General features: G+C 39.2%; 1 protein-coding gene across 1 annotated transcript in view; it reads left to right on the top strand.

Annotated features, from left to right (window-relative positions):
* LAMA3 (laminin subunit alpha 3) overlaps nucleotides 1–21,277 on the top strand; it is a 108,653-nt gene extending 87,376 nt beyond the window's left edge. Inside the window, exons 54-77 of the mRNA XM_063395366.1 lie at nucleotides 120–219; nucleotides 589–705; nucleotides 789–968; nucleotides 2,781–2,923; nucleotides 3,939–4,112; nucleotides 5,255–5,406; nucleotides 5,505–5,667; nucleotides 6,148–6,281; nucleotides 6,770–6,917; nucleotides 7,766–7,885; nucleotides 8,801–8,925; nucleotides 9,276–9,396; nucleotides 10,526–10,666; nucleotides 11,393–11,523; nucleotides 12,373–12,507; nucleotides 13,359–13,503; nucleotides 13,795–13,946; nucleotides 14,311–14,500; nucleotides 14,790–14,930; nucleotides 15,731–15,890; nucleotides 16,008–16,135; nucleotides 16,235–16,328; nucleotides 16,668–16,787; nucleotides 16,953–21,277. Of these exons, the coding sequence (XP_063251436.1) occupies nucleotides 120–219; nucleotides 589–705; nucleotides 789–968; nucleotides 2,781–2,923; nucleotides 3,939–4,112; nucleotides 5,255–5,406; nucleotides 5,505–5,667; nucleotides 6,148–6,281; nucleotides 6,770–6,917; nucleotides 7,766–7,885; nucleotides 8,801–8,925; nucleotides 9,276–9,396; nucleotides 10,526–10,666; nucleotides 11,393–11,523; nucleotides 12,373–12,507; nucleotides 13,359–13,503; nucleotides 13,795–13,946; nucleotides 14,311–14,500; nucleotides 14,790–14,930; nucleotides 15,731–15,890; nucleotides 16,008–16,135; nucleotides 16,235–16,328; nucleotides 16,668–16,787; nucleotides 16,953–17,098 (3,360 nt within the window). The 3' untranslated portion in view covers nucleotides 17,099–21,277. The remainder of the gene's footprint in view (nucleotides 1–119; nucleotides 220–588; nucleotides 706–788; nucleotides 969–2,780; nucleotides 2,924–3,938; nucleotides 4,113–5,254; nucleotides 5,407–5,504; nucleotides 5,668–6,147; nucleotides 6,282–6,769; nucleotides 6,918–7,765; nucleotides 7,886–8,800; nucleotides 8,926–9,275; nucleotides 9,397–10,525; nucleotides 10,667–11,392; nucleotides 11,524–12,372; nucleotides 12,508–13,358; nucleotides 13,504–13,794; nucleotides 13,947–14,310; nucleotides 14,501–14,789; nucleotides 14,931–15,730; nucleotides 15,891–16,007; nucleotides 16,136–16,234; nucleotides 16,329–16,667; nucleotides 16,788–16,952) is intronic.
* Nucleotides 21,278–25,184: the final 3,907 nt, after the last annotated feature.

The raw sequence follows: 25,184 nt of genomic DNA, 5'->3' as shown, positions 1-25,184 counted from the left end.
TGAGATATCTGCCCTTGTAGACTTGGGGGTTCTTTAAATTGGATTGGGTTCTCTCTTTTACTCTTTAAATTTTTATGCAATTATCAAGAGATCTTACAGTATCATGCTTTTGTTACCAGACTGTGAAGAGAGAAGATCTATCAGGAAAAGCTGCAAGGTTAAAAACTGAGAGCAGTACGCTCATGGATCAAGCACAGGAGGCTAAAAGGACATTGCAAGGTACTAAGAAAGAAAGCGGTACTAGAAATGTTGACACAGCATGAGCAGCTTTCCTTGAAACATAAATTTTCACCCTTCAGCACTTCTTCAATGAAAAAAATGTAGTTCCGTTAAAGTGGGACTTTTTGTGGTGGTTATTTCCCATGGCAAAAAGGCAAGAAAGTAGATTTTCTGCTTCTGCTATGCTATATACCTTTGCAATCCTCCTGTCCAGCAAATCCTTTGCCTTGTACTTACTTTGCAGTGGACTCAATGCTCAGTGGCAGCATGAGCTGTGTAGGAGTGTAGACAAGTGCTGCAGCACCATCTGTCCAGCAGAAAATCGGTATTTTTCTTTAAAATTCTCATGGGGCTTTCACTATCTTGCAGCTCTTGGTCCAAACCTTGAAGACCTAAAGCAAAGACTTGATGTGGCTGATGGAAAGACAAATGAACTGAAAATTGATCTTGTCACTGCTCAAAACAATCTCAACGGGATAAACAGAGGTTTGTTACTTAGCCATCACTTCTGGCCTGCCCCTTTCATCTGTTACTGTAAGAATCTGCATGTTCATTTCTGTGTGTTTCAGGTGACATCGACAGCATCATCAGCAGCGCAAGGAACATGGCAGAAGATGCCAACTCTGTCACCAGTAGTGTATTGGATGAACTGGTCCCAATTAAAGCAGAAGTGGAAAGAATTAAGAGTAACTATGGAAGCACACAGAGTGCCAGCTTCAATAAAGCACTGATGGAGGCAAACAATTCAGGTATTGCAGGTGCTGTGTGGGACCTGTCAAATCCTGTAGGGTGAACATGGCCAGTTTTGCAGCAGTTTTAATCATTCAAAAGTTAGGCACTTACCCTAAGCTAGTATTCTGAACTTCTTTTATGGCCAGTAGAAAAGGAACAGGCACAGCAGAGAGCAACTCAGGCCATTCTGTGGTATATGTTAAAAGCTAGTGCCATGACTGGTCTCTAAAGATTTGGAGGCCAGTGACTAATGGGGACCTCAAGGGTCAATACTGGGTCTGATCCTGTTCAACATCTTTATTAATGATCTGGATGGTGAGGCAGAGTGTGCCTCAGCATGTTTGCTCCTGACACTAAACTGGCTGATACACCACAGGGTCATGCTGCCATCCAGACAAAGCTCAACAGGCTGTGGAAATAAACTGCCAGGAACCTCTTGAAGTCCAACAAGGAGAATTCCTGCACCTGAGGAGAAATAAACCCATGTACCAGTATAGGCTGAGCAGGTGGCCAAAGCTGGAAAAAAACTTGGCAGAAGAGGACCTGGGGGTCTTGGCGGGCATGAAGTTGAAGATGAGCCAGCAATGTGCCCTTGGGGTATAAGGTTGAAACACAGGAGACTCCCTCTGAATATGACAAAAGAGTTCCTTTCCTGTGAGGGTGACTGAGTACTGGCACAGGTTGCCCAGAGATGTTGTGTAGTCTCCATCCTCAGGGATATTCAGAAGCCTTGCCTAGACAGAATTCTGGGCAACTGGGTCTGGTGGCTAGTGCTTGAACACAGGGATTGGACATTGGGACCTCCAGAGGTTCCTTCCAACTTCAGCTGCTCTGTGATTGTGTGATTTTCTACTACATTGGCTAGAGAAGGGCCCTAGACAATTACCTGAGACTACATATCTGTTAGCTGTAATTAAGTGAAAAGGATTGTACAGAGCCTGTGCTGAATACAAAATAAGGGACAATCACATTCCCAGAGAATTTCATTTTACATCTTTTCGGCAGCTTTAACTGATAAAGTCAAGTAAGAGGAAAACATTTTAAATAATATAAATACGAGAGCTAGTCCTGCATGGTATTGCAGGGTTGTAAGTCATCCCTGCAGTTACGAAACTGGTTTATAAGTCATATTTAGAAAAACAAAAGGTCTGGATTTCACTTTAGTTGCCTTCTGCATCATAGGGTTGAAGTCTGCAAATACTTTCAGGGTGTTTTTTTTGTTTTGGTTTTGGCTTTTTGGAGATGAGAAATTGTTTCCTGTTATAATGAAAGTTGAAATTTTCATTTTATTTTCTTCTCTCTGAACTAACCTGGCCAGATACTTACTGTAAGACTCGCTACTAAACTGTGCTGGTTAGCAACTTTGGCACAAGAATATAATTCATGCCCTTCTCAGCCAGGTCAGCAGTGTGCCTACCCCATTGTTCACTCTCTGACAGTGGCAGTAGGAGATGCTACAAGCATGAGTCCTATCTGCTGTCCTTTATGCTCATTCTCCCCTAGCATCCACAGCCACTGGATGATAATGTCATAGACCACATCGCTGTTCTATTGAATACTTTTTTCTGAACCTTTACCTAAAACATTTTTGAAAGTGCTAATTCTGACTGCTTCTGCAAATACCTTTGGCCACAGATTTCAGAAGTACAATAACCTCTGTATAAATTGCCACTTTTAGTGAGAGCTTCCTAATATTGCAGGACCAGTCAAAATTGTTTTGTCATTACTCTGTCTACTGCTTTTCTAATAATTGTGTAGTGATACCATATTTTTGCATCTTACTTTCCTCCTCCTTTTTAATATCAATCATTTGCTTTCTTTCATTGCAGTAAAAAATTTGACAAACCAACTTCCAGATCTGTTCAGTAAGATCAAGAGTATCAACCAACAGCTGATGCCAATAAGCAACATTTCTGAGAACATAAATCGCATAAGAGAGCTGATTCAGCAGGCAAGAGATGCTGCAAATAAGGTCTGTCCTGAGCATTGCAATCATGCTTGACCTCAGTGGTTTGGATACACAACAGTACTTTCGTTCCTCTTTCTCTTTCTAAATCATTTTATTTAGACGTGTGAAAGACCAAACATAAATGTAATTCAACAGCACTACCCAGCAACTGAAGTAACTGTGGTGATGAATAATAATTCATACATAAAAATGACAGGATGCAGTAGCATCCTGCTGGATCTTTCTCCCATTTTTTTCCCCCAGGGCATCTCTGTAATATTTATTTGTACAGCAACCTTTTGCCTTCCAGGGTACTTTGTGGTGGCTTTGGCAGCAGGGACAGAGTTGGCTCTGCTGCTTAGAGACAGGACTCTCTACCTGTGCATGGCCAGTTGAAAGCTGACACTGCCAAAGTTGTGCAGCCTGTACTCTCGTTCCTCTAGCTGCTCCAAAATGCTAGAAATTGGCTCCTGGCACCTTATTAGACTGTCCTTTCTCATTTAAGCAACTGCTGTAGTTGCTAAAGTGATAGTGTGGTCTCTGGTACTAAGAAGCATCCCTGAGATCATGACAAATAGCCTAGAGTTACAGTGAAAAGAGGAATCAGTGGTCATGGTGTATTTATCCATAATAGGATGTGTCTTTATAATACCAGAGGTGCATTGTAATTCCCAACAGACAGTCTAAGTCCAGCTAAGTGAAGCACCAGGATGTGTTTGTAGACATCTCAATAATTCATAGACTTGCTCTTCAGAGCTGCAGGGCACATCCTTCCCTGTCTGTGTATTGAAGGTAACAGTTACTTGACAGAGGCACAGTAAGGGTTGATTAATTGAAGTCTGGAACAAAAATGTGCTGTGTTAAGTACTGAGAATACAGACTGCTGCATTACCCAGTCTGTTTCCTAATTATTTTGTTTGGTAGGATCAGCGTCCAAATCTGTGGTAATCCATGGCTGAAACACAACTAGGATGTGTAATGGGTTACTTTGCAATTAAACACACCAGTGGAACATCCTGAACTTTGCTTTTTTTAACAGGTTGCTATTCCTATGAGGTTCAATGGCAGCTCTGGTGTAGAGGTTCGACCTCCAGGCAACCTTGAAGATCTAAAAGGCTACACTTCACTTTCCTTATTTATCCAAAGACCTCAGCAAAGATCAGACACCCGCCAGAGGGCAAATAGGTTTGTCCTGTACCTGGGTAATAAAGATGTAGGTATATTTTGATATTTAATCTGATTTTTAGACCAGGCATCATGGTTTGAGAAAAGGATGGGAAGGGATCTGTTTTGACTGAAGTTTGTAGCTACTGTTGGCCTATTTCTTGAAAATTGCCTTTAAGTGGTGGTAGAAGTGTTTTGTTCATTCCTTCCCTAGCAAAATAACTAACAAGTGGCTGAGCCTTGTCCTTTGATGTTTTGATCTTGTGCTCCTTTAAAAGTTACTTCTCCATCATGGATACCATCACACATTCTTAACAGATCTGTCAGTTTCTGCACCAGTCAGCTCAAAGACAGCCCAACTCCTGCCTCAGAGCTTTGACTCTTTTCGCAGTATTTTCAAATCACTCTGAGTTTCTCTGTTGGTTAAAAAAAAAAGTGATCATTTCAGTTTTAAAATACAGCCCCTCAGGTCTTTTTTGCTGTTGTTGTTTAAATATGCTGAATAAAGCAGACCTGCTTGTGCACTCAGGTTTGCTCAATCACCATCAAACATTTTAAAAATTTCCTGCATGTGGTTTCTGGTCTTGTTACTTGACAGTAGCTGTATCTGTAGTGAGCCTTGTGCCTACAGAGAAAGCTATTTAGAGGTATTTGTTCTACACTGGACTTAATCTTTTTATCCTCTGAATAACTAGCCAGGACATCTGTTGAAAGCATTTTAATGGTTACTTCTGAAATTCAGTGTCTTAAAGAAATAAAATGTGATTTTTTGGGGAAAATGATTGCTCCCAATCACCTCAGCAGGAACCATGGTCCTTTACTGAGTGTTGTTCTGAACATCTTTTTTATGTCACAGGTATTGAGTCTAATTCTTAGTAAAGGTGTCAAGTTTTCGTAGCTATGGCTGAGAGATGTTACAAGTGAGAAAAATATTTTAGATAATGTTGTTACAAAAATAAAAAGCCACACATGACTTTTCAGTAAATTTATAACTATATTCATTGAATCAGTGCAACATAGAGGATTACAATTTTTTCTTCCCAGAACTGATAAACTTAATTCTCATCATTAGGTGGGTGGATTTCTTATGACTCATGCACAGCATGATGATGTCTCTGAGGAAGTGCTGCTGTATTTTACCTTCATTACAATTAATCATTTATTCATTATTATTTGCTTTGCTATTTTTAGGCTTCCAAGGACTACATTGGTATGGCTGTGAAAGATGGTTACCTTACTTGTGTTTATAACCTGGGAGATGGTGATGGAGAAGTGAGAGTGCAGTCATTGGTGACTCAAAGCAAAACTGAGGAAGCTGTTATGGATCAAGTTACATTTGAAAGGTATAAGACCCACAATGTACAACAATCTTCTTGGAAACCTGCTAGTAACATCTTTTATTAGTGTAATGTGATATTCTGCCTGTCTGTTTTGGTTTTAGGATTTACCAGTATGCAAAGCTGAAGTACATCAAAGCAGCAACATCAATTTCTCCAGTTGATGAAAGCCCGAGAAGCGCAAGCAGTGGAGACAGTGACGTGCTCCTCAATCTTGATCCCAGCAGTGTTGTCTTTTATGTTGGAGGATACCCACCAGATTTTAGGGTACAGAGATACTTAGTGATTTAAGGAGATTTTGTGTTAATCGTTCCATTGTTCTTACAAGATTGGAATTAGCAATCTTTCAAAAGCACGTGTAAAAATTTATCTATTTCAGTAGGAATAGATGAGATGCAAGGAGATGCTACTCCCTACAGAATCTACCTGGCTTGTAATATGCTAGAGCTCAAAGAAGGGAGCATGATGATATTTCACTTTCTAAGGAAAGCATGAAATCTGTCTAGCCCTGCTAAATACTGTTCCAAATCCACATGACTCTACTTTAAATCGTGCTGCAGTACACCTAGGGTGGTATCAGATGGTTTGGATATTATATACAAGCATGTAGTATATCTCTTTTTACATATTTAGGGTGTCATATTCTGTGTCTTAATAATATTTGCAGTAGGTCTTAGCAGTTAGAGAGCAGTGTAAAATTTTGTTAGCTAATGTTGATGCAGTGGTTTTAATGATGCTGTTTTGCAGCCTCCACGTAATCTCGACTATCCTCGTTATGAAGGCTGCATTGAATTGAACAGCCTCAATGAGCATATTATCAGCCTTTACAACTTCAAGAGGACTTTTAATCTCAACACCACTGATGTGCTACCCTGCAGAAGGTATGATAGGAATACAGAAGTGTTTCACAGTTCTGTGATTTTATCATTATGAATTCTTGTCTTTTCACATCCAGAAGAGTAACCACTGTAGCTAAACTGGTGATTTTTTCTAACTCGTGATCATGATTACGTTTCTTAGAGAATCCTCCATCATGAAATGATTCACATCTATGGCAATCTCAATCTGTTTAAATTTAAGTGTTATAAAATCCAGACACAATTTGTAGACTAATGTGTTCATGTACTTTATAAAGTAAATACTACATTAAGTTAAAAAAAGTCAGTCATTAATGATTTCCTCTCTAAAGACCATTTGTGAATCTGATAGAAGTCAGTGGAAGGTTTTGTCTCTGCTTGGGTTAGATCAGAATTTGGTCCCATACCAAATGCTTTGACTTAAGCTTTTTTAAAATTATAATGGCAGTAAGTCCATGTGGTAGCAGCTTTTCCTGTCATATATTCCCATCTGTGACATTGAATTATTACAGGTATAAAGAGGAGACTGACCAAAGCTATTTCGAGGGCACTGGTTATGCCAGTGTCACAGCGAGAGAAGGAAGTGCCGAGCGAGTACGGTACGAGCAGACAATTGAGACGACCGCAGATGAAGGCATTGTGTTTTTTGCAGCAAATGGGGTAATGTGTGGAATGCTTCTGTCTGTTTTGTAGTGGAAGAACATCTTAAAAACCTTGCTTATTAAGGAACATGTTAGATATAGTAAGAAATGTAAGGAAATGTCTTAAAGGTGTTATTTTTATCTATGGGGAAAATCAATAGATTCTGCTGTATGTTTAATGTCATATAGTTTAGTCTTAGGTAGTTGTGCAAGAAACAGGGAGTCGGACTTATGGGTCCCTTCCAGCTTGAGATATTCAGTGATTCTGCAATGGTTGCTGAATACTCACTTTGTCAAGGCTGAGAAAAAAATCATTCCAAGAAGCTCCCCCATAGGCTGTGCAGAGAATTCAAAGCTGAGGGAAGGAAAGGAGGAATGTAATTGGAATCAAACCAACACTGGAATATTGAAATCATCCAAAATTGGAAGTGCACTCTTCCCAAATCTAGATATGTGTGGTAACAGAGTAAGAAAGAATATAGGAAGTGACATGATGACTTATACCTGTAAAGATGCTCATAACCACAGTGCTGCTACTTATCTGGTAATCTTGTAGGTGTATTTGCAATCACTGGGACATATTCTGAATAATTTTTCAATGCTGTAAAAAGTCAGTAGACATTTGAAATGACAGAAAGTCCTTTAGAGATGTGGAGAATACCTGCAGCTGATACAAGATCTGTTTATAATAGTTTAAAGTAATTGTGATTGATTAGTATAAATTTTAGGCATTGTGTTATCCTTTCCCCGAAAAGCTTTCTTGAAGTAACTAGATAGCTTCATTAAAATTATTCATGTGACAGAGAAATATATATCTGAAATTGTGGCAGTTTATTGTGTTGATTTTTATTTATTTATTTATTGCAGGATCAGTTCATCAGTGTGCTTATTAAAAATGGCCATACAGTTTTTAGATACAAACTTGACTCTGAAACTCCAAAAGAAGTAGAAGCCAAAAAAACTATAAATGATGGAACATATCAACAAGTATGTAATTTTAGAGAATCAAGAGGTCATTATTTGTAAAAATAGACATTAATTGAAACTGTCCTGTTATAAAGTTTAATTGTAGAGTTTTTCCTTTTGTGTGAGGAAATCAAGTCACTGGGGAGTAGTTTGCAGATGTGAAAATTAATCTTTCTCTTGTCCTGCTTTAATGTGAATAGTTCCGTTTTAACAGTGAAACCACCAAAGGAAAAAAAAATTGTCAAAGCAATGCTTAACATAAAGATGACTGCACATTACAATTGTTTGCATTAGTTTCACACTTAGTGTTTTCACCACCTAAGGGTTTATTTCTTCAGGGTGGGCTGATCTTTGTAGAGATTACTCTTTTGGAGTCTTTGTTGTTGCTTGTCTCCTTAGCTTCAGCCCAACACTTTTGTAGCACTACCAGAGTGAAATCATAAAGGCATTGTTAAAAACCTTTGATTTCCTTGTTGGTTAGTTCTCCCTTTTCCCCTTAGTATATTTCCAACTAAGTACTGTGAGCTGCAGGGTCTGCTGCAAGGAATTTTTATGCTCTACTGGGTCAAGTTACCTTCAGCCAGCTGACTGACTTAGTTTTTGTATCAGACAGCAGCTTCTGAATCTTCAGCTGCAAAGACAAGACAATATCTGAATCTTAGGTGACGTGTGTTTTTAAGGCAATCTTCCAGACAAAAATAAAACCTCACCTTGTATTTGGATAGTTGAACATTTTCCTTGCTTTGACTAAATGCCCAAAGTTTGCAAAGTACCTTTGAACTACTGCAGTTCTCCTTGATTTAAGGATAAGAATAGTAAACAAGAAGAAAGGGGAAAAAAACATCACTGTGTCCTGCTCTGGGGGGGTACTTTTAATCAGGTGAATGATTTTTGTTTCTGCCAAGTGAAGTGGTTCTCATGATTTGTGTATTTCAGATTAATTTGGTGCTTGACCGAAGAAACAAAGTTGTGTACGTCAGTCCTGGTATTAAAGCCAACATACATGTCTTCAATTTCACTGAGTACTACCTAGGTGGAATTCCATCTTTTCTACGGGAACGGTGAGTAACTATAAAAAGACTGTACTATACAGACTTTGTAGGGAAGCTCCATCTAAACTCTTTCCTTTCACAATTTCTTTCACCCTCTATATCAACTATCTAATGTGACATAAAAAACCAAGTGTATAATACATGATCATAATTTGTGATTTTTGGCTAATGGTGAGATCTTTGTTGGAGCTTATTGTATTGATTGGGTTTGATCAGCATGAGTTTGTGTACACAAGAAAGATTGCTCTCATGCTCTTTTTCTATTTTTTATATTGTCAGCATTTATAGGTTATTGTGGTGGTGTGTGCTTTGAAATGCCAGGCCACTGAACTCTTTTTTGTTCCCCTCCCTGAAACCAGCTTTAGTATATCTACACCTCCATTCCGGGGCTGCATGAAGAATTTGAAAAACCCAGCCACTGCATCTGTTGTTTTTGATAAGACTTTCGGTGTCAGCAAGAAATGTTCAGATGACTGGAAGGTAACTAATAAATTTCCTCAAAAACTTCTGCTGGAGTTCACAGTCTCTGGTTTGTCTGTATATCCTGGACCATTATGTTTGGCTTAGGTCAAAAACTGTATTTGGTTAACATGTGATGGCAGTAAAAGAACCTGGATTGGGTGTGAAGGTGCGGAAGAGACACCAGCCCTATTGTGATAGCTTGTTACAGCACATAGTCTACCCTCTTATTTAATATTGTTGACAATTAAGTATTCATATTTATCATGTAAGCTTGTTGGCTTCCAGTTGCTGTTACTGATTAGGCTGGAATGCTTTATACTGCTCTGTATCTTTCCTCCTGCCGAGGTTTACACTTCCTAATTAAATGGAAGCCTTTCCTTCTCTCAGCCTTTTTCTTAAAACATCCTAACAGTCTACTTCCATCAAAGTCTCTCATTCTAAGCTCCACTCAACTGATTGTTTTGTAATTATTTTCTGCACATCCTTGAGTTTTGCCACGTTCTTTTTAAAATGGGACAACATGACATTTCAGTGCTGGCTTAACTAGTGCTGTGTGAGAAGATGAAAACTATTCTTCTGCTTCTACTTACTGCTGCTTACATGGTGCATGATCTCATTTGCCATTTTTATTACAGTATTGCACTGAAAGTTTGTGTTTATTTTCTTTTACTTGTGGCATGTGAACCTTTGATAGAGTGATTTCTTCACAGACTATCTTTGCAGAGGATCTAATCTTCATTCTCTGTATCTGTAAAAGTTGTCATGTATTAAAAGGTGTCCTATGACTCACACAGGTTCAGTTACATAGCTCATCTGCACAGCTTCATAGTTATGAACTGTTCCTCCAGCTACTTGGTTTTGTGTTCCCAAATGGGAAAACTTTCAAAGCCACAGTAGCTAGAGATGAACAGCCCATTATTCTCAGCAAGCCTCCTCTCTCTTCTTAGAGTTTCTCAGACCATAATTAATGCTGGTGAAGCCAACTCTGACAGTCTGTTCTCTACTGAAATAATGGTTTTTGAGGTTTGCCTTGTGCTTGGTTTTGACTGGAGCTGATCACAATTATGTTGAGTGGGGCAGCTGTTGTCTCATCTTGGCATTTCTTCTCATTAAAAGGAAAATCACTGAAATAATTATTTTCTCTCAGCTTGTGAGATCTGCAGCTTTCTCCAAGGATGGAACACTGAGCCTGAGTGCAGCAGATTTCCCATTTCCCAAGGATTTCCAAGTTGGCTTTGGTTTTCAGACCACAGCTTCGACTGGAACACTCTTAAATTACAATCTACGGGTATGAATCACATTCAACTTAGCATATGTGATGGGTTTTATCTCTGAATAAGTCATTTCAGTTTGTGTCATAAGTCTCATATAGATTCCTGTATTTTAAGGTAAGAAATGCCTTTTTTGAGTGTGACATCTTGCATGTCATAGGCCAGAGAAATGCATTCTGGCAATTTCTTCCCATGGCCAACAAGTAGTGCAATGAGTAGCTGAACTAGAGCCTTCTGCAGAGCAGCACCTGACACCACCATCCCAGTAAGAAAACTGGTGCTTAATTGGCTGGAAATTTTCTCAAGGAAAACGGCACTCTGCCCACACAGAATTGTTACCCATGTCCAAATAGGCAGAGGAAAAGGTTTGGTTCTGGCTCTGATCCCTCAGAAAGCAGGGAAATTTAAGAAGAACCCCATTCTGGCTGGCTGGAGGAGCTAAGAAGTGAATGCACACCAGGCCTTTGAGAAGTGGAGAACCGACTCCTCTGCTTTTTGCAAAAATAAACAAGTATTTTAAATAAATGCTTGCTATTCAGGGTGCAGGGGTGTTTTGAAATGGAAGCTATGCTCATCATGTAGAACTTGGTACACATCTGGTACTAGAAGACTGAGAAATGCAGTTCTAGTGTAAGAAAAATAGTTTCCTACTGGCACCCACTGAGAACTGTATTAATGGCAGTAGCAAGAACTAAAGGCTCTTTCATTTATTTAGCTGATCATTTTGTGGGGTTCTTTTGTAGCCTGATGTTCTTTCCATCTTTCTGAGTCCTGGCTCTGTAACTGCAAAGATACGAGATAAGGAAATTAAACTGGAAAAGAAATACGAAGATGGGTCAATGCATTATGTGACAGTAATTAAAACAGACAACAGGTGAGTCCAGTTCTTCATCTAGTTCCTATATGTTGTGGTTGGAGAAAAGAAATTCAAATTTTGTGGGACTAATTCTTTAGACAAATAGCTTAAAATGGTCTCTTTTAGCAGAGGGTACCTAAATAATGAAGGGAAAGGAGATGTTCTGTGAATGTGCGTGCTGGTACCTGTGATATTTCAGTTGTACCCTACTGTGCATTTCTTTTATAGGTTGTGTGAGTTTTGACTGCTTGACTAGCTGGAGGTTTGGAGTCTTTGGAGCTCTTCCCCTTCCCATAACCTTCACATGTGTCCCTGTAACACAGGTGGTTAAAGGACCAGGGAAGAAGCAAATGCTGTGTCTGTTTTTTCAATAATGATCTGTTATGCAGATATTAGATATTAGAAGAGACAATTTACTGAAAAGCTCCTAAATCATTCTGATTGCTGTGGAATGCATGAGATTACATAAGTGTTAGTTGAAGTGGAAAGCTTTGAATGGTTGGCTATAACTTTGGGTGATTATAACTTAATATTGTCTGTTTCATTTTGACACAAATAATTAAATCCTGTCCCACGGTTGACAATGAGAGCCTTTTCATGAATTTCAATTGCACGATGATTTCACTGTAGGACTGAAGTATGAACTTCAACTCTTGCTCATTATCTAATATGGAAAAGCAGAGCAATTTCACAGCAGTCAGTAAGCACATACTGAAAAAGTCCCAGAGTAAGCTAATGAAACTTTAGCATAATCACAATGTAACTAGGAAACACATCTGTCAAATGGTTCTTTTACATATATATATATAATTTTATTTCCTAACTATTTATTTATATTTCATGCTTATTTTAATTCACTTTTTTCAGAGTACATCTGATGGTTGATGATGAGTCAAAAGCAGTTGACTCTCCCAGGTCATCAAATTTACAGGATACAAACAGAGCTATAAAATTTGGTGGAGATAATTTTGAAGGTTGCATCTCAAACATCTTTATTAAAAGGTATTTGGCCTAGAAAGAATTACATTTCATGCATTTTGGCCTGTTCTCCTTCTTTAATCATATTAAAATTATGTTTTGCCAAAATGCTTTTCTTCTATGTGTGTGAAATCTTCATGAATGCATAGCTTTACTGCCCTCAAGTTCAGGTTCTGCTCACAAATCTACCACTCTTCTCACAGAAATCCACAAGCAAGGAGCTTTGTAGCTTTTTTTGTAGTTGTAAAGTCGTTTGTCATTTACTGATGAGAGATGCTTTGTACAACTTAGAAAATTATATTATTACTTAATATTATTCTTTATACACAGGGTAAATAGGCTTTGACAGTCTTTCTGATAATTTGGTTATAATACTAAAGCTACATATGAAGTTGTGATGGGCTTTGTCCCTTGACAAAACTCATTAGAACATCTTATTTAAGGTGATAGTGAAGCAGAACCTGATGATGTTCTATTTTCTTGATTTGAATCTGGTTATGTATAATTACCCATCAAATTTTCATAGTCTGATTCAGAAATCTTAATCAAGGCCGCTGTCATTTTTTTCTCTTTTTTCAAGGACCATATATGTTTGCGTTTTTTAAATAGCTCTTAGCAAAAATTACTTTGTTTAGAAAAGATGAGAACAAAACATCAGTTTTTCTATAGCCAAAAAGAAGTGAGCAGAACCAGGGAAAATATGATTTACAGCACTGAATGTCCATTTTTCATTGAAAAACAGAATTTGATACTTTACTATCTTGTCACTGGGAAATATTTTTTGTGCAGAACATGGTTTTACAATATGTTTGTTGTTGATTACCCTAAAGAAGAGGAATGCTGAGTCACAGCACTTACTGCTTTCATCATGACAGGGCAGGTCAACTCCCCGACGTTCAAAATCTTGTTGCTAATACTGGGAAGACTGGTGTATCCCTTGGAGCTTGCCAGGAATATGAAAACCTTGAACCAATGCTGCTGCAGGAATTTAAAAATCCTCTTAGGCTTAAGATGCTAAAGGTATGCTTAATGTTACTGTCATCCTTGCTCCATATTGATGCCCGAGCTTTGTCTGCACAGCTGTCATTTCTGGAACTGAGATTCAAATGTTCTTCCTTTCCTTCTGTCTCACATCTGAAGCAAGTTCTCACTGTATTGGAGTTTCATGCTAAACATGTCTGACAGCAGCTTTTCTATCTTCTAGGGAAGGCTGTTGACTGCCTTGGGTGGGAGCTCTTAAATGTGTTGATGAAAATGTTTCTGTTTATGTGCACATATAGTAAATGTTTCAATTCCATCTTGTGTGCACAGAATGAAAAGTACCTTGATTATTTGAAAGCTGCTAAGGTGCAAAACCACACTATACCAGCTCTGTTATATGACAGCAGTGAAGCGTATCTCCTTGGAAGCATCCCCAACAGTTTCATCTCCTACATGGTTTCCCCATTGTTATCTACAGACAGGTAATAAAAACATTCTCTGTTCTCCTCCTAGTACTTGAACTGTCAAAGCTGCCTGACTCTTTGGGTGCAGAGTGTAAGGATTTTCTTTCTGTTTATGTCTTGGGCCATAACAAAAGGTGGTTCTAAAAGTTCAGGCTGAGTAGATTGAATGGGATGTGGTGAACAATTACGGTGCATGTTAATGCCAGTTCCTAAGCCTGAATGTGTCCAGTTTCATGCACATTCAGAAATGCAGTGTATAATGCCATGGATTCCACCCAAATGCTATTCTGCATTTCACAAATGGAGTTTCACTGGAGAACAGAAAAGATACAACAACTAACAAGATAGACCTATACTGGAATATGCTTACTTTCCACTGCAGGTTACATTTTTCTATAGATGTACGGACTCGATCATCAAGAGGATTAATAGTTTTCATGGAGGAAAGTTCTGAGGACTCTTATATGGCTCTCCACATTTCAAAAGGACATTTTGTCTTTTCACTTGGCTCTGGAGAAAAACAAATCAAAGTCAAAACCAGTATTAAATACAATGATGGGCAATGGCACACTGTAAGTAGCATGGAACCACAGTGATAGCATAACTAGCATGCCTTCAGCAGGCACAGCCTGTTACATTTGTTAGAGAGTAGAAACTCAGTTTTGGTCATTGGAAATTAATTCCTATGTCTGAAAGTTCATGTGATTGACAGGTCTCTGAGAGACCTTATTGAGACTGATGGTCCCAGTATGTTTTTAAATATTTCAACAACATGGTGTTTAATTTAAAGACAAAGACAATCTGCAGTGGCTTTCATTGGCTTTTGGGTTTTTTATTCTGTTATATTTGCCTCCTGGAAAGGTGGTCTTCAGCACAGATGGGAAGAGTGCCCGCCTTGTCGTGGATGGTCTAAGGGCCCAGCACAGGAAATTGGCAACACATTCTGCCATCAGCATTAAGCCACCAGTCTATGTGGGAGGGCTGCCACCACTGAAGAAACAGGTAAATAGTTGACACATCCACACACACTCCTCATACTGCACTAATTATATGGGAAAGTCTTTAATACGCAGGATTTCCATGCTGAAAAGCTTTGGCGGGGATTTCCAAGGACCACGTGAGCACCATCTGTGACTGGTGTTTGCAGTGGTTCATTACAGATCTTTTTCTCACCTGTTCATACAGCCTTCACGTGGACCCATATTTTCAATATGTTCCTGAGACACTGATGACAACCATGTACTCTTTTCATTTTTATTCCTTAAAAATAGAGGAGGCCAAAGTCACATTTTTAATTCCAGAAATACGATCTTTCTGCAGAACATTTACCTCACTGGACTAAGCAATAATTAGTAGAGAAGCAAAAAAATCATTCTCATTAAGGAATTATGGATGTAGAACTGGATTTTAATCTGAAATGTGTGTGGTTTCTATTTTAAAAAGAGGACAGGTAATGATCCAGGGTATTTTATAAAATCAGATTTAAATAAACAGACTTAGAAAGGGAAGGGCTGCTTGGAATTTTGCAATTCTTCGTGCATTGTCTTTTTGACACATCATTGGGAAGTATCTCTTTTACAAGCACAAGTCGTGTTAATTCAAAATCAACTCTTACTGGGTTTCAAGCACTTTTTTTGAATTTTGTCATACCTTTTCACTGCATGAGGGATGGGTGTTAGGTGCCTTTAGTGCCAGTTGGCTTTCTGTAGTCCAACAGTCCAAAAGAACCAATGTTTAATATTATTAGTAAAAAAAAAAAAGCCATCCTGCTTCAGTATTCATGTTTTGAAATATGCTTTCAGAATATACCAATGAAGAATTTCAAGGGTTGCCTGAGGAATTTTAAGGTGAATGGAAAAGTCATGAATGCACCTCAACAAAAAAATGGTGTACTTCCATGTCTGGATGTTCCCATGGACACAGGGATTTACTTCTTTAATGAAGGAGGATATATCACCATTGGTAAGCTGTGTAGAGATTATGGTATATGGAATATGTCTGAAGCATGTAGGTGTACAGGTTACTTGTTTTTATCTCCACCTATGATCATTCCTCTCCCCACTGTTTAATTCTCCACAGGTAATTTGCTGATGGGATTGGATTTCAGGATTGTATTTACCATTCGACCGAGGAGTTCCACAGGTGTACTCCTCCATGCTGGAAGCAAGCAAGACAATTACTTGACTGTTTACATGAAGGGAGGAAAGGTGGGTACAGACTGTTCCCATTCCAGCTGGGGGAATTCTGACCTTCCCCTGTTGCTCCTGTTCTTTGTCACAGTAGCTTAACAGAAAAATCCTTTACAGGTCATTGCTGCTGGAAATAGTGATGCTGGAGAATTCCAGGCATCAGTCACACCTAAGAAACCTCTGTCTGATGGACAGTGGCATACCATTGCAGGTACATTGTACATATAATTTCTTCTGAAGCTTTGAAGGGATGGTGGGCACAGAGCACTGCAGCTCCATATTTTTATTAATCATTTTACTTCTGTTTAGTCTGAGAATACTCTTTAGAATGATGTGTCTTCTGTTAATGAAAGTCTTTACATAAGATTTTTTGGTAGGCTCTGTTAAGCCCCAGATGACCTAGGTTTGTCAGTCTGATTGTGAATTAAAATAAAACCTGTTTTTTCTGTGTCCTTAATTTCAAGAAAGATGCTATTTAAAAATAGTGCCATATCTAGCTGATTCTTTAATAGGGTTGAGAAATAGTTCTCATTTACTTGTTTCTTTGCAGTCTCTCAGAAGGAGAACACAGTGCAGCTAGAGGTGGACTCACAGAGTAACTATACCACTAAATTTCAACCCTCTCCTCCTAGACGTGTGTATCAGCCACTCTACTTTGGCAAAATTCCAGGTAATATTATTGCTTCTTATTTTTTCATGTTTTTCCTTTCCAAAACAAAGGTTCCATCCATTCATGTACTCCTATATCATAGCCCCTCTTCTGAAAGCCTTGCCATAATTAATGTTCTTTAAAATACTTCTCATTAACTTGGTCTTTCCACCTTGTTTTTTGTAGCAAATTTGGACACCCCGTGGCTTCCAGTTGAGGACCCATTTTTTGGCTGTCTTTGGAATATTACCATCAATGACAAACATGTCTCCGCCAGGAGGATTTCAGAGGTTCACGGTGTAGTGAATTTGCAGGGGTGCCCAGAGGAGTAACTCTGCTGTTACAGTCGGCGCGCACGCATCAGGCTGTGTCTGCCGAAGAACTGCGTGGGCTCCCCTTGCTGATCAGCATCAGGCTGCTTGTTCTGAACAGCTGGTGAGCAAATGCATCCTCTGGATGTGGACTGTGCCAAAGCAAACGGAAAGTATTTGCTTTGACAAACTCCCTTTTAAATGTTTTTGATTTCCAAGGTAATCCATTGTGCCTTTTGAGACGTGTGCAGAAAATATAATTGCATATACCCTACTGGGCCAAATTCTGCTCTCACCCACAACAGCAGAGACTTGAGCAACTCCAGTGTCTTAATTTTGGAAATTTGCCGTAATGTTGGCCATCTTGAGAGCAAGTTTGATCCGTTAATACAAAGAATTTTATAAAAATATAAATTTCTTTGGATTGTTGCTTATACAGAAATGTACATTGATGTTAAAAGTAATAATAATAATATAAATGGAGTTTGAAGCACTTTAAGGAGTGAAACTCTGGGGGTTTGTTACAAAGTTAGGAATTGTGGGACCAATAAATGCAGTATGTTCCTAAAATCTTTCATTTTCTTGTTTGGTTGTTTTAACCTGGTGGTTTTTTTATGTACTTTTTAGAAGCTGCTAAATCCTGCTTGCTTTGTGCAAATATTTCTGTAGGTTTAAGATGCTGATTTGCCCACATAAGCAGGTATCCATCATCTCTGCTCATCACAATTTGGTTATGTAAAAATCTCAAAAAGAGGGTCATTTTTTTGCAATCTTCAGAGCCAGAGAGTCTCTTCTATACGCAATTTTTTCCTAATGAAATGAAGAAAAGTTTTATCAAGAATAGCAGCTGCATCTGCTGCAATTATGTAGCACGAATAACAGGACTAACCCAGCAAAAGATTCAAATCTTTGTTTTGTACCAGGTTGTGACTCACAGTGGAGGGCAGGGAACCCACTTTGCTTTATTCTTCTGTGTAGAGAGCTGGACCCATATAGACTTGACATGGCTTCTTTCTCCACTGTCATCCAGAACCAGCATTTTGATAACATTTTTTTTAATCCCCAATGCCCTGATGGCAACCTTCTTTTGCAAAATGTAAAAATGAAAAAAAAAGAAAAAAAATCTAAGGCTGGTCCTCGATGTAGGGAGGCATGCAGACAAATTCTCCTTCATTCCTAATGCTCCCACTTTCCACTGCCTTCTTCTCAATGCACAGCAGCGTGTCCTCAGTATGTTTGGAATGAGGTGCAAGCTGGACTAATAGAAGCAGATGCCAGATCAATAGTCCTTATGGCTTTGCTCATTAATCCCTTGTCAAATTTTTGCAGCTTTGCAGGGTGGCAGAAGTGTCAGAAAGCTGTTCACACCAAATCTTGTGTTGCTTTCTCTTTTATGGCAACTCTTTCACTGGCATATGTGTGTCCAGGCAGGGGTTTCTGGAGTGTAAAGCCAGTTTTGGTGGGAATGGGATGCATGCCGGGATTGAGGGCTCAGATGGAGCAAAGGATTGACATGTAATGGCAGAGCCCTCTCTCTGGAGATGCTGTGCAGAAACATATTCTCCTGTACAGCAACCTGCCACATAGGACAGAAACACCCATCAGGCTGGAGGTGGTGGGTTCAGAAATCATACCCTGTGATAGCAACAACTGAATCCTTTCTACTTATAAAAGCTCAAATACTGCTCAAAATACTCAGTTGATCAAAACTGTGAAAGTACTCAATTCATTTACTGGCCTGAGCTGACACTAAAAGTTTTCAGAAGGAGAAAGGAAGAACAATTAAATTTTATCATGCAATTCTCTAGTAACATTCCCTATCTCATGCTCATCAGACGGCTCTGTGAGGCAGATTGTCCCAAATCACAAAAAAAGCACCTTTTCATTCTTCTTTTACATCCCCTCAGTAAAACAATAAAAAAACCATGGCAAAGATTTTTGCATCACAACCTGGAGCCAGTCCTAGATTTCAATTCCCTTCAATTTGATTTGATTATATCAAAGTAGTTTTAATGCTGACAAAAGAAATGAAAAATATAGAAAGACTTGAGTAAATGTAAATATATTGATCAGTAAGTATTAATTCCAACACAATACTACTTTTGCACAACAAAAAAATAGGAAAGTCTCTTTGGTTATAAGGTTCTTTGTGATTGTTTGGGTTTTTTCCCCCCACAACTTTTTTCAGTTGTGTTGCTTCCACAGAGTCAGGCTGTCATACATTGTTGGGACAATGAATAAAAGCCAACCAGAGTTTCAGGTTCTGTACTTTCACACAGGTAAATCTATATCAGGCTGAGGAACACTTCGTAAAAAGATTTTCACAGAATATTTTGCGTTGGAAGGAACCCTCAAAGATCATCAAGTCCAGTGGATGATCTTTAAATGAGGAAAGAAGTTGTCCTGTTTCAGTCAATGGAGAATTCTTATTTTTGAAGAAATCCACCTGGACACGGTGTTACGGGTTTTTTTAATTCTTTGAAGTAGTAGTTCCAAGACTTTCATCATCATTGTTGCCATTTGACAATAACTTGCATGAATTATTTGCCTCTTTTGGCTGTGGCATTTCAGGTGTGCTCTCAAAACTAGCAATTCCCATGGCAGAATAAAATACACAGGAGATGCCTTCCGTGTAACATTTTATTCTACAGTCTAATCAAATACCATGTTCAGTACACTGAGAGCGCATGGCTAAAAAACGCACGCTCCTTAACAGCATGTTAGAGTTCCTACAAATCCCTAATCAATTACAGAAGGAGAGCAGAAGATTTCCACTCTAAACTAAACCACATGGGTATTGTTACCATCAAATCTCTCTCTTGTCCGTATAAGTATCAAGGGCAAAGGGTTCTCATCCAGTTAATTTGGATTAGATGTAATAGGATCATGTTGTCTGAGGTGGATGACACCAAGGTCTGTGAGTTTCCATTTATTATAACTACTAACCACATTATTGGCAGCTGAAAGGCAGAAAGCCTAACACTGAGAACTGAGTGTAAATAAAATGAAATAGATCATAGTGCACTGTAGAAGGAAATACACATTCATGGTAGGAAAGAAAAGTGTGTATGTATATAAAAAATGGAAAACATACTGCCTTTTCCCTGCTTATAAATGACTGTAACTTAAGTTTCTAATAACAAAAGCTTCCAATTAAAACTTTAACAGTCTTTCTGTACCTGAACTTAAGGGTCTATGCTTTTATTACTGTGGAGCTTTCATTTAAAACACAGAACCACTGACCTTGTACACTGTCACCAGCAACATGAATTGGGCGAGCTAACTTTCTGTGCTTTTGTAACCACTTCTTTGAGTCACCTGTGAGCCACTTCGTTTTAGCTTTCCATCCTCTTTGCCTCTCAATAAATCCTCCAGGGGATTTTCATGTATGGTATTTTTTTTTATTATTTGGGGTATTTTCTCCCATCTCCCTCTTTTCTGCCCTTCATAAAATAGCCTTGAAAATGCAGTCTTAGTGAAAACATATATGGGTTTATAACCCACACATAAATGGGTTATGGTTTTGTAATGGACTCTTGCCATGCTTTTTGCCTCTTACCATTCTCTTTGTGGTTTCCTCATTTAAAAAAAACCAATAAAAACCTCCTGCATCTTTCTCTAATGATGTAAGGAAATTTAGGACACAACCTTCTGTAAATCTATCTGCATTTTCTAAAAATACATTAAATGGACATTCCTGGCAAAAGAAATGTTAAAGGGGATGGTGCCATAATACAATACCAAAGCTTCACTGGAGGCATTAAGGCTGCAAGGCAGAAACAGAAACATCCCTTGTGCAGCTGGCTCAGACATCTTAAAGTTGCAAGAGGCTGGTCATTGCCTGAGCTGCACTGAAGCACCCTCTGAGTATAATGAATTGCAAGCAAAATAACCAATGATTTTTTATCTTCTGTCAGTTTGGAGGATCCTCTGTAGCAATGAAACCAAACTATGACCTGTCGGTCATATTGTACTGCATCTCCTGCTTTTGCAGCTGCTAGCATAAGATCTTTTTTAAACACTCCTATCATTACTTTATACCTCAGCCAGTTACTGTGTTTCCTATGGGTTGTTCAAAATGTGAAGCACATGTGAAATGTTCCAAGAGAAATAGTTTCTTTGTTAAGGTGCCACTCACTCTTTGAGAAAGATGGAACACTGCTGTATTATCACACAGAATAAAAAGAAAGATAGTTGGCATTATGGCCTTTTGTCTCTGTTCAGTTATGTTTAAATTGGGAGCAACAACAGATTTCTCCATTGTGCGGGAGCCTATGTCTAAGATTTCTGTCACAGGAAGACTATGCACTGGTAAGAATGAATTATTACATTCAAAGCTGTGTTAGTAATTTATAAAATAATATGTATCATGGTTTAGGAATGGTGCTTCACAGTTCAGTGCACCCACTGAGACTCTCCCAAACCATACTGACACTTGCCTGGTCCTCCTTTCCTCTGACCCTTCCCTGCCTGGTCTGGTGGGGGAAATTGAGAATTAGGGCACAAACGGCAAAGATCACAGGTTGAGAAAAGAACAATTTACTGGAAACAGCAATGGGATACGAAAATGAACCCTAACAGTAACGATATGAATAATGAAAGTGTACAAAGAGAGAGTGATTCGCATGCAAAGATGCTCACCAGGGACCCCCAGGACAATGAACCATGGCAGACAATGCTGCCATGGTTTTTTACAAGATGTCCTGTCCTCCTCCCCCTGCAGAAACCAGAGAGTCCCTCACCCCTGCCCCTGGCAATGACAGGAGATAGTAAGAATAACCTCCTACCATGCCCCTTCAGCCATGCTCCCTCAGCTACTGCAAAAAAATAAACTCTGTCCTGGCCAAAACTAAGGCAGTATAGAAAAGAACTGTTAGAAATTCCATCCAGAAAGAATTGTTCAGATCGTTTTTTGATGCCTGAAGACATAACAAAGAAAAATATTTTAAAGGATAGAGAAATAAATGATTTTGTGTCCAGCCAGCTCTTGCTGACACAGTTTAAATAACAAGGTTAATTATTAGTATAATTAGCCAAAATCTATCAGCATGAGATATTACTTAATAGAGGAGTTATACAGTTGAGCAACAGCACCTACCATAAATCTTAATTCTAGATCCTGATTACTTTCCAATCAGAATTACTGTCCTGATCCCACAAACCTAGAGAACCAGTAATATGCTCAGGTGATGACTCCTCTGGCGAGATCAAGGGCTTCAGCTAATAAAATTTACCTGACAACAAGGTGTCAGATCAGTAATAAAGTTCTAACTTTCCCTTTTCTATACTCATTTAAATCAAAGGTCATGACATGTCCCCGGGGCCATTAACCTCAGCAGTAAAGAAGCTAAAAACACTCTGAGCAATTCTCCAGGGAAACACACAGGCATAATCCAAAGTTCAGTGGCTTACCGGAAAGACTGAACTAGTTCACAGGACTTTGGTTCATACACCTTATTAAAACATGCAGTAAATCTTACCTACTGTTCATAAAAATGTATTCTAAGATATTGCCAAGGTTTATAGAGAATTGTTACTGCAGATTAAACCTGTTTGTTATATAATCAAGGGCAGGACACAGTCCCCACAAAACCTAAGATAATCCATGTAATGCAAATATACATAAATGGAAACTTTACACAAACGCAAAGGGTATTTGCATCAGCAAGAGTGGAAGCAAGGACACCAGGCAGATAAACCGTGCTCCCTGAGGAGTGTTAGTGGTGAAGGCAATGCTGGGAGGAGGTCTCAGAACGCCTGCTGTGAGCCATTCAACCTGCATGCCAAAGATCCCACTGAGGCTCAGCTCTTTCCTATGCTGCTCAAAATCAAAAGTAACTGCAGTCATCCCACTATGCCTTTACCAGGCCAAAAGGAAAGAAAACTCTTCTGGCGATTTCATTATTCTTGCATGCAGAGGAGTAGTACCAAAATTTGGACTGATCGTTGTATTTAGTCATATTCTTGTAACTTGATATTGGCATATTAAAGGAAGGTAATGTTCCCAAAGCAGAGCCACTTAAGAGGACATGTGATCCCTGAATCTATGTATATTGCATTTATCACAAAAGATAAAACGAATCAACATGACATACATGCTTAGCACAAATTTAATTCGAAACAGACACCACAAAACCACTACTGGTCATTATTGTTATTTAATTGAAATGGAATTAATAGGTTAAATCTTTCAAAGAGACACTGAATGCCATCAAACAGAATCAAGGCTGGGTGCCTGATTGGGATAAATTAACATTACTGTAGGAGAGGAGGATCTAGTTGTGTTTGCATAGCTTTGTGTGTTTTAAATGTTGGGGACACAACGCATTGACCTGATGAAATGGACTTTGCTGCAAAGAGTTAAAACTAGGACTGTTACAGTTCACTTTCTGTGAAGAAACATAAGGGGGTTTTTGTCAGTGAAAAAAAAAATGCTTAAAAATGAGATACAAGCCTAGAAGATGGATAGAAAGAAAAAGATCTTAGAGTTGAAGAAGAAAATGTATGCAGGAAAAAGCAAGCCTTGCTATTGCTCAGGGAGTATTTACCTCTGCCAAGGGAAATGTCTACAGCAGAGAAGCTGTTAGCAACTGTGGTTAATTCGACTGGACAATTTTAGGTTATGTGGTTACAACAGGGAACACACCCCCTGACCCTTTGAACCCAGACTCAGTCCCACCCTCTGGGCTGCTCCTGCATGGCATCCGGGCTGTCCCAACATCTTCTCAGCCCAGGGGAGTGGGGCTGAGTGCCTGCCTGTACCCCTTCCCCAGTGCTGAGGGGAGAGGCTTCCCCTCTTTGCTGACCACATGCTCAGTCTCTGAGCTTACAAATCTGCCTGCGATGGGGAGTTCAGAAAAATGGTCAGCCAGGCTGAGTATATGACAGGAAGGAAAACATCGCGAAGCTGCCACTCCTGGCCCTTTTTATTTTGCTCTCTGACCCTTTTTCTTTTGTGTGTTGTACTCAGTATAAGGGAAGGGAACATCTGGACTCTAGTGACAGCAACCAAATTTGCATGCATATAGCAGATAATTAAGCACGTGTTTATCTGCAGCTGCAAACAGCAATTAGTCATAGATAGCTTTGCACACCCCTTCCTGCCTATTCTTCTGCTCCCCTCAGAGGGCCCTCTCACGCGCACATCTCTGAGGCACTGAGTGCTGGCCTCCTTTTTATTTGTGAAGACAGTCGTGCAGCTGAGCTTAAACCCTTCAATATAACTTTGAATAGGATGAACTTCCTCTGATCTATCAATTTCCAGTAGAAACGGCTTTCTGCATAAGACATGATGCAGTGACCCAAATCAAAACATCCGTGCTTACATCCCAGCATAGCTGAGACTATAAGCAGATTTCATTCCTAGTTCCTCCTCTTAGATCTGAGGAAACTGAGCTCTAGAGAGTCACTTCTGACGGCTGATGTTTTGTGTGGCTCACTCTTGCCTCTCTGCAGTTGCCCAAGGCAAATACTGCTTTCTCTGCTTCCTGCAGCTAGAAGGAAGTTTACATTTGCCCTACAGCCTCCACCCTAGGGCCATGAAGGGCATTTTATAACATCTTATCCTATCAAGTAAATACATTTATCCTATGCCTGTCTTTTTAGTTGTAGAGTCCTCTGGAAACCATATTTTGTTGCCTGGAACAGGTGTCCTCATTTCTCCTGTGATAAAGTCAAATTTTCTAGACAGGTAGAATAGAAGCTGCTCAGCACTGCAACTAAGAGACACAGTTTAGAGTAATTTAAAAAGCAGAGCAAATTTCTAGTTTGTTGAAAACCAACGACTGCATTGCAAATTCTTATATTTCAGGCTCTGGCATCATATCTTTTAATTTATCTGTATGCTAAAATGGAGTTTAGTAACAGGGTGGGCTTCAGCTGGGGCAGGCTCAAGTTGGAGAAGAAAGGGCTGGAGTGTGTTCAAAGAGAACTCAGTGCCTCAAGCAGGGATTAGATTCAATGGAATGGCTTCACAATCTGGACAACAGTGATTATTCCATGTGGCTCTTCTCATTTACTCATTGTATGACCCAGCTGCCTGATCAAGGCTTTTGTTGAGGTAAGAGTCTACATAAGGCTGTCTGCTGGGGAATTCCTGTGCATGTTT

This window comes from Prinia subflava, chromosome 1, assembly GCF_021018805.1.
Source record: "Prinia subflava isolate CZ2003 ecotype Zambia chromosome 1, Cam_Psub_1.2, whole genome shotgun sequence".
Classification (NCBI taxonomy): domain Eukaryota; kingdom Metazoa; phylum Chordata; class Aves; order Passeriformes; family Cisticolidae; genus Prinia; species Prinia subflava.
This window is presented reverse-complemented; position numbering and strand designations above follow the sequence as displayed.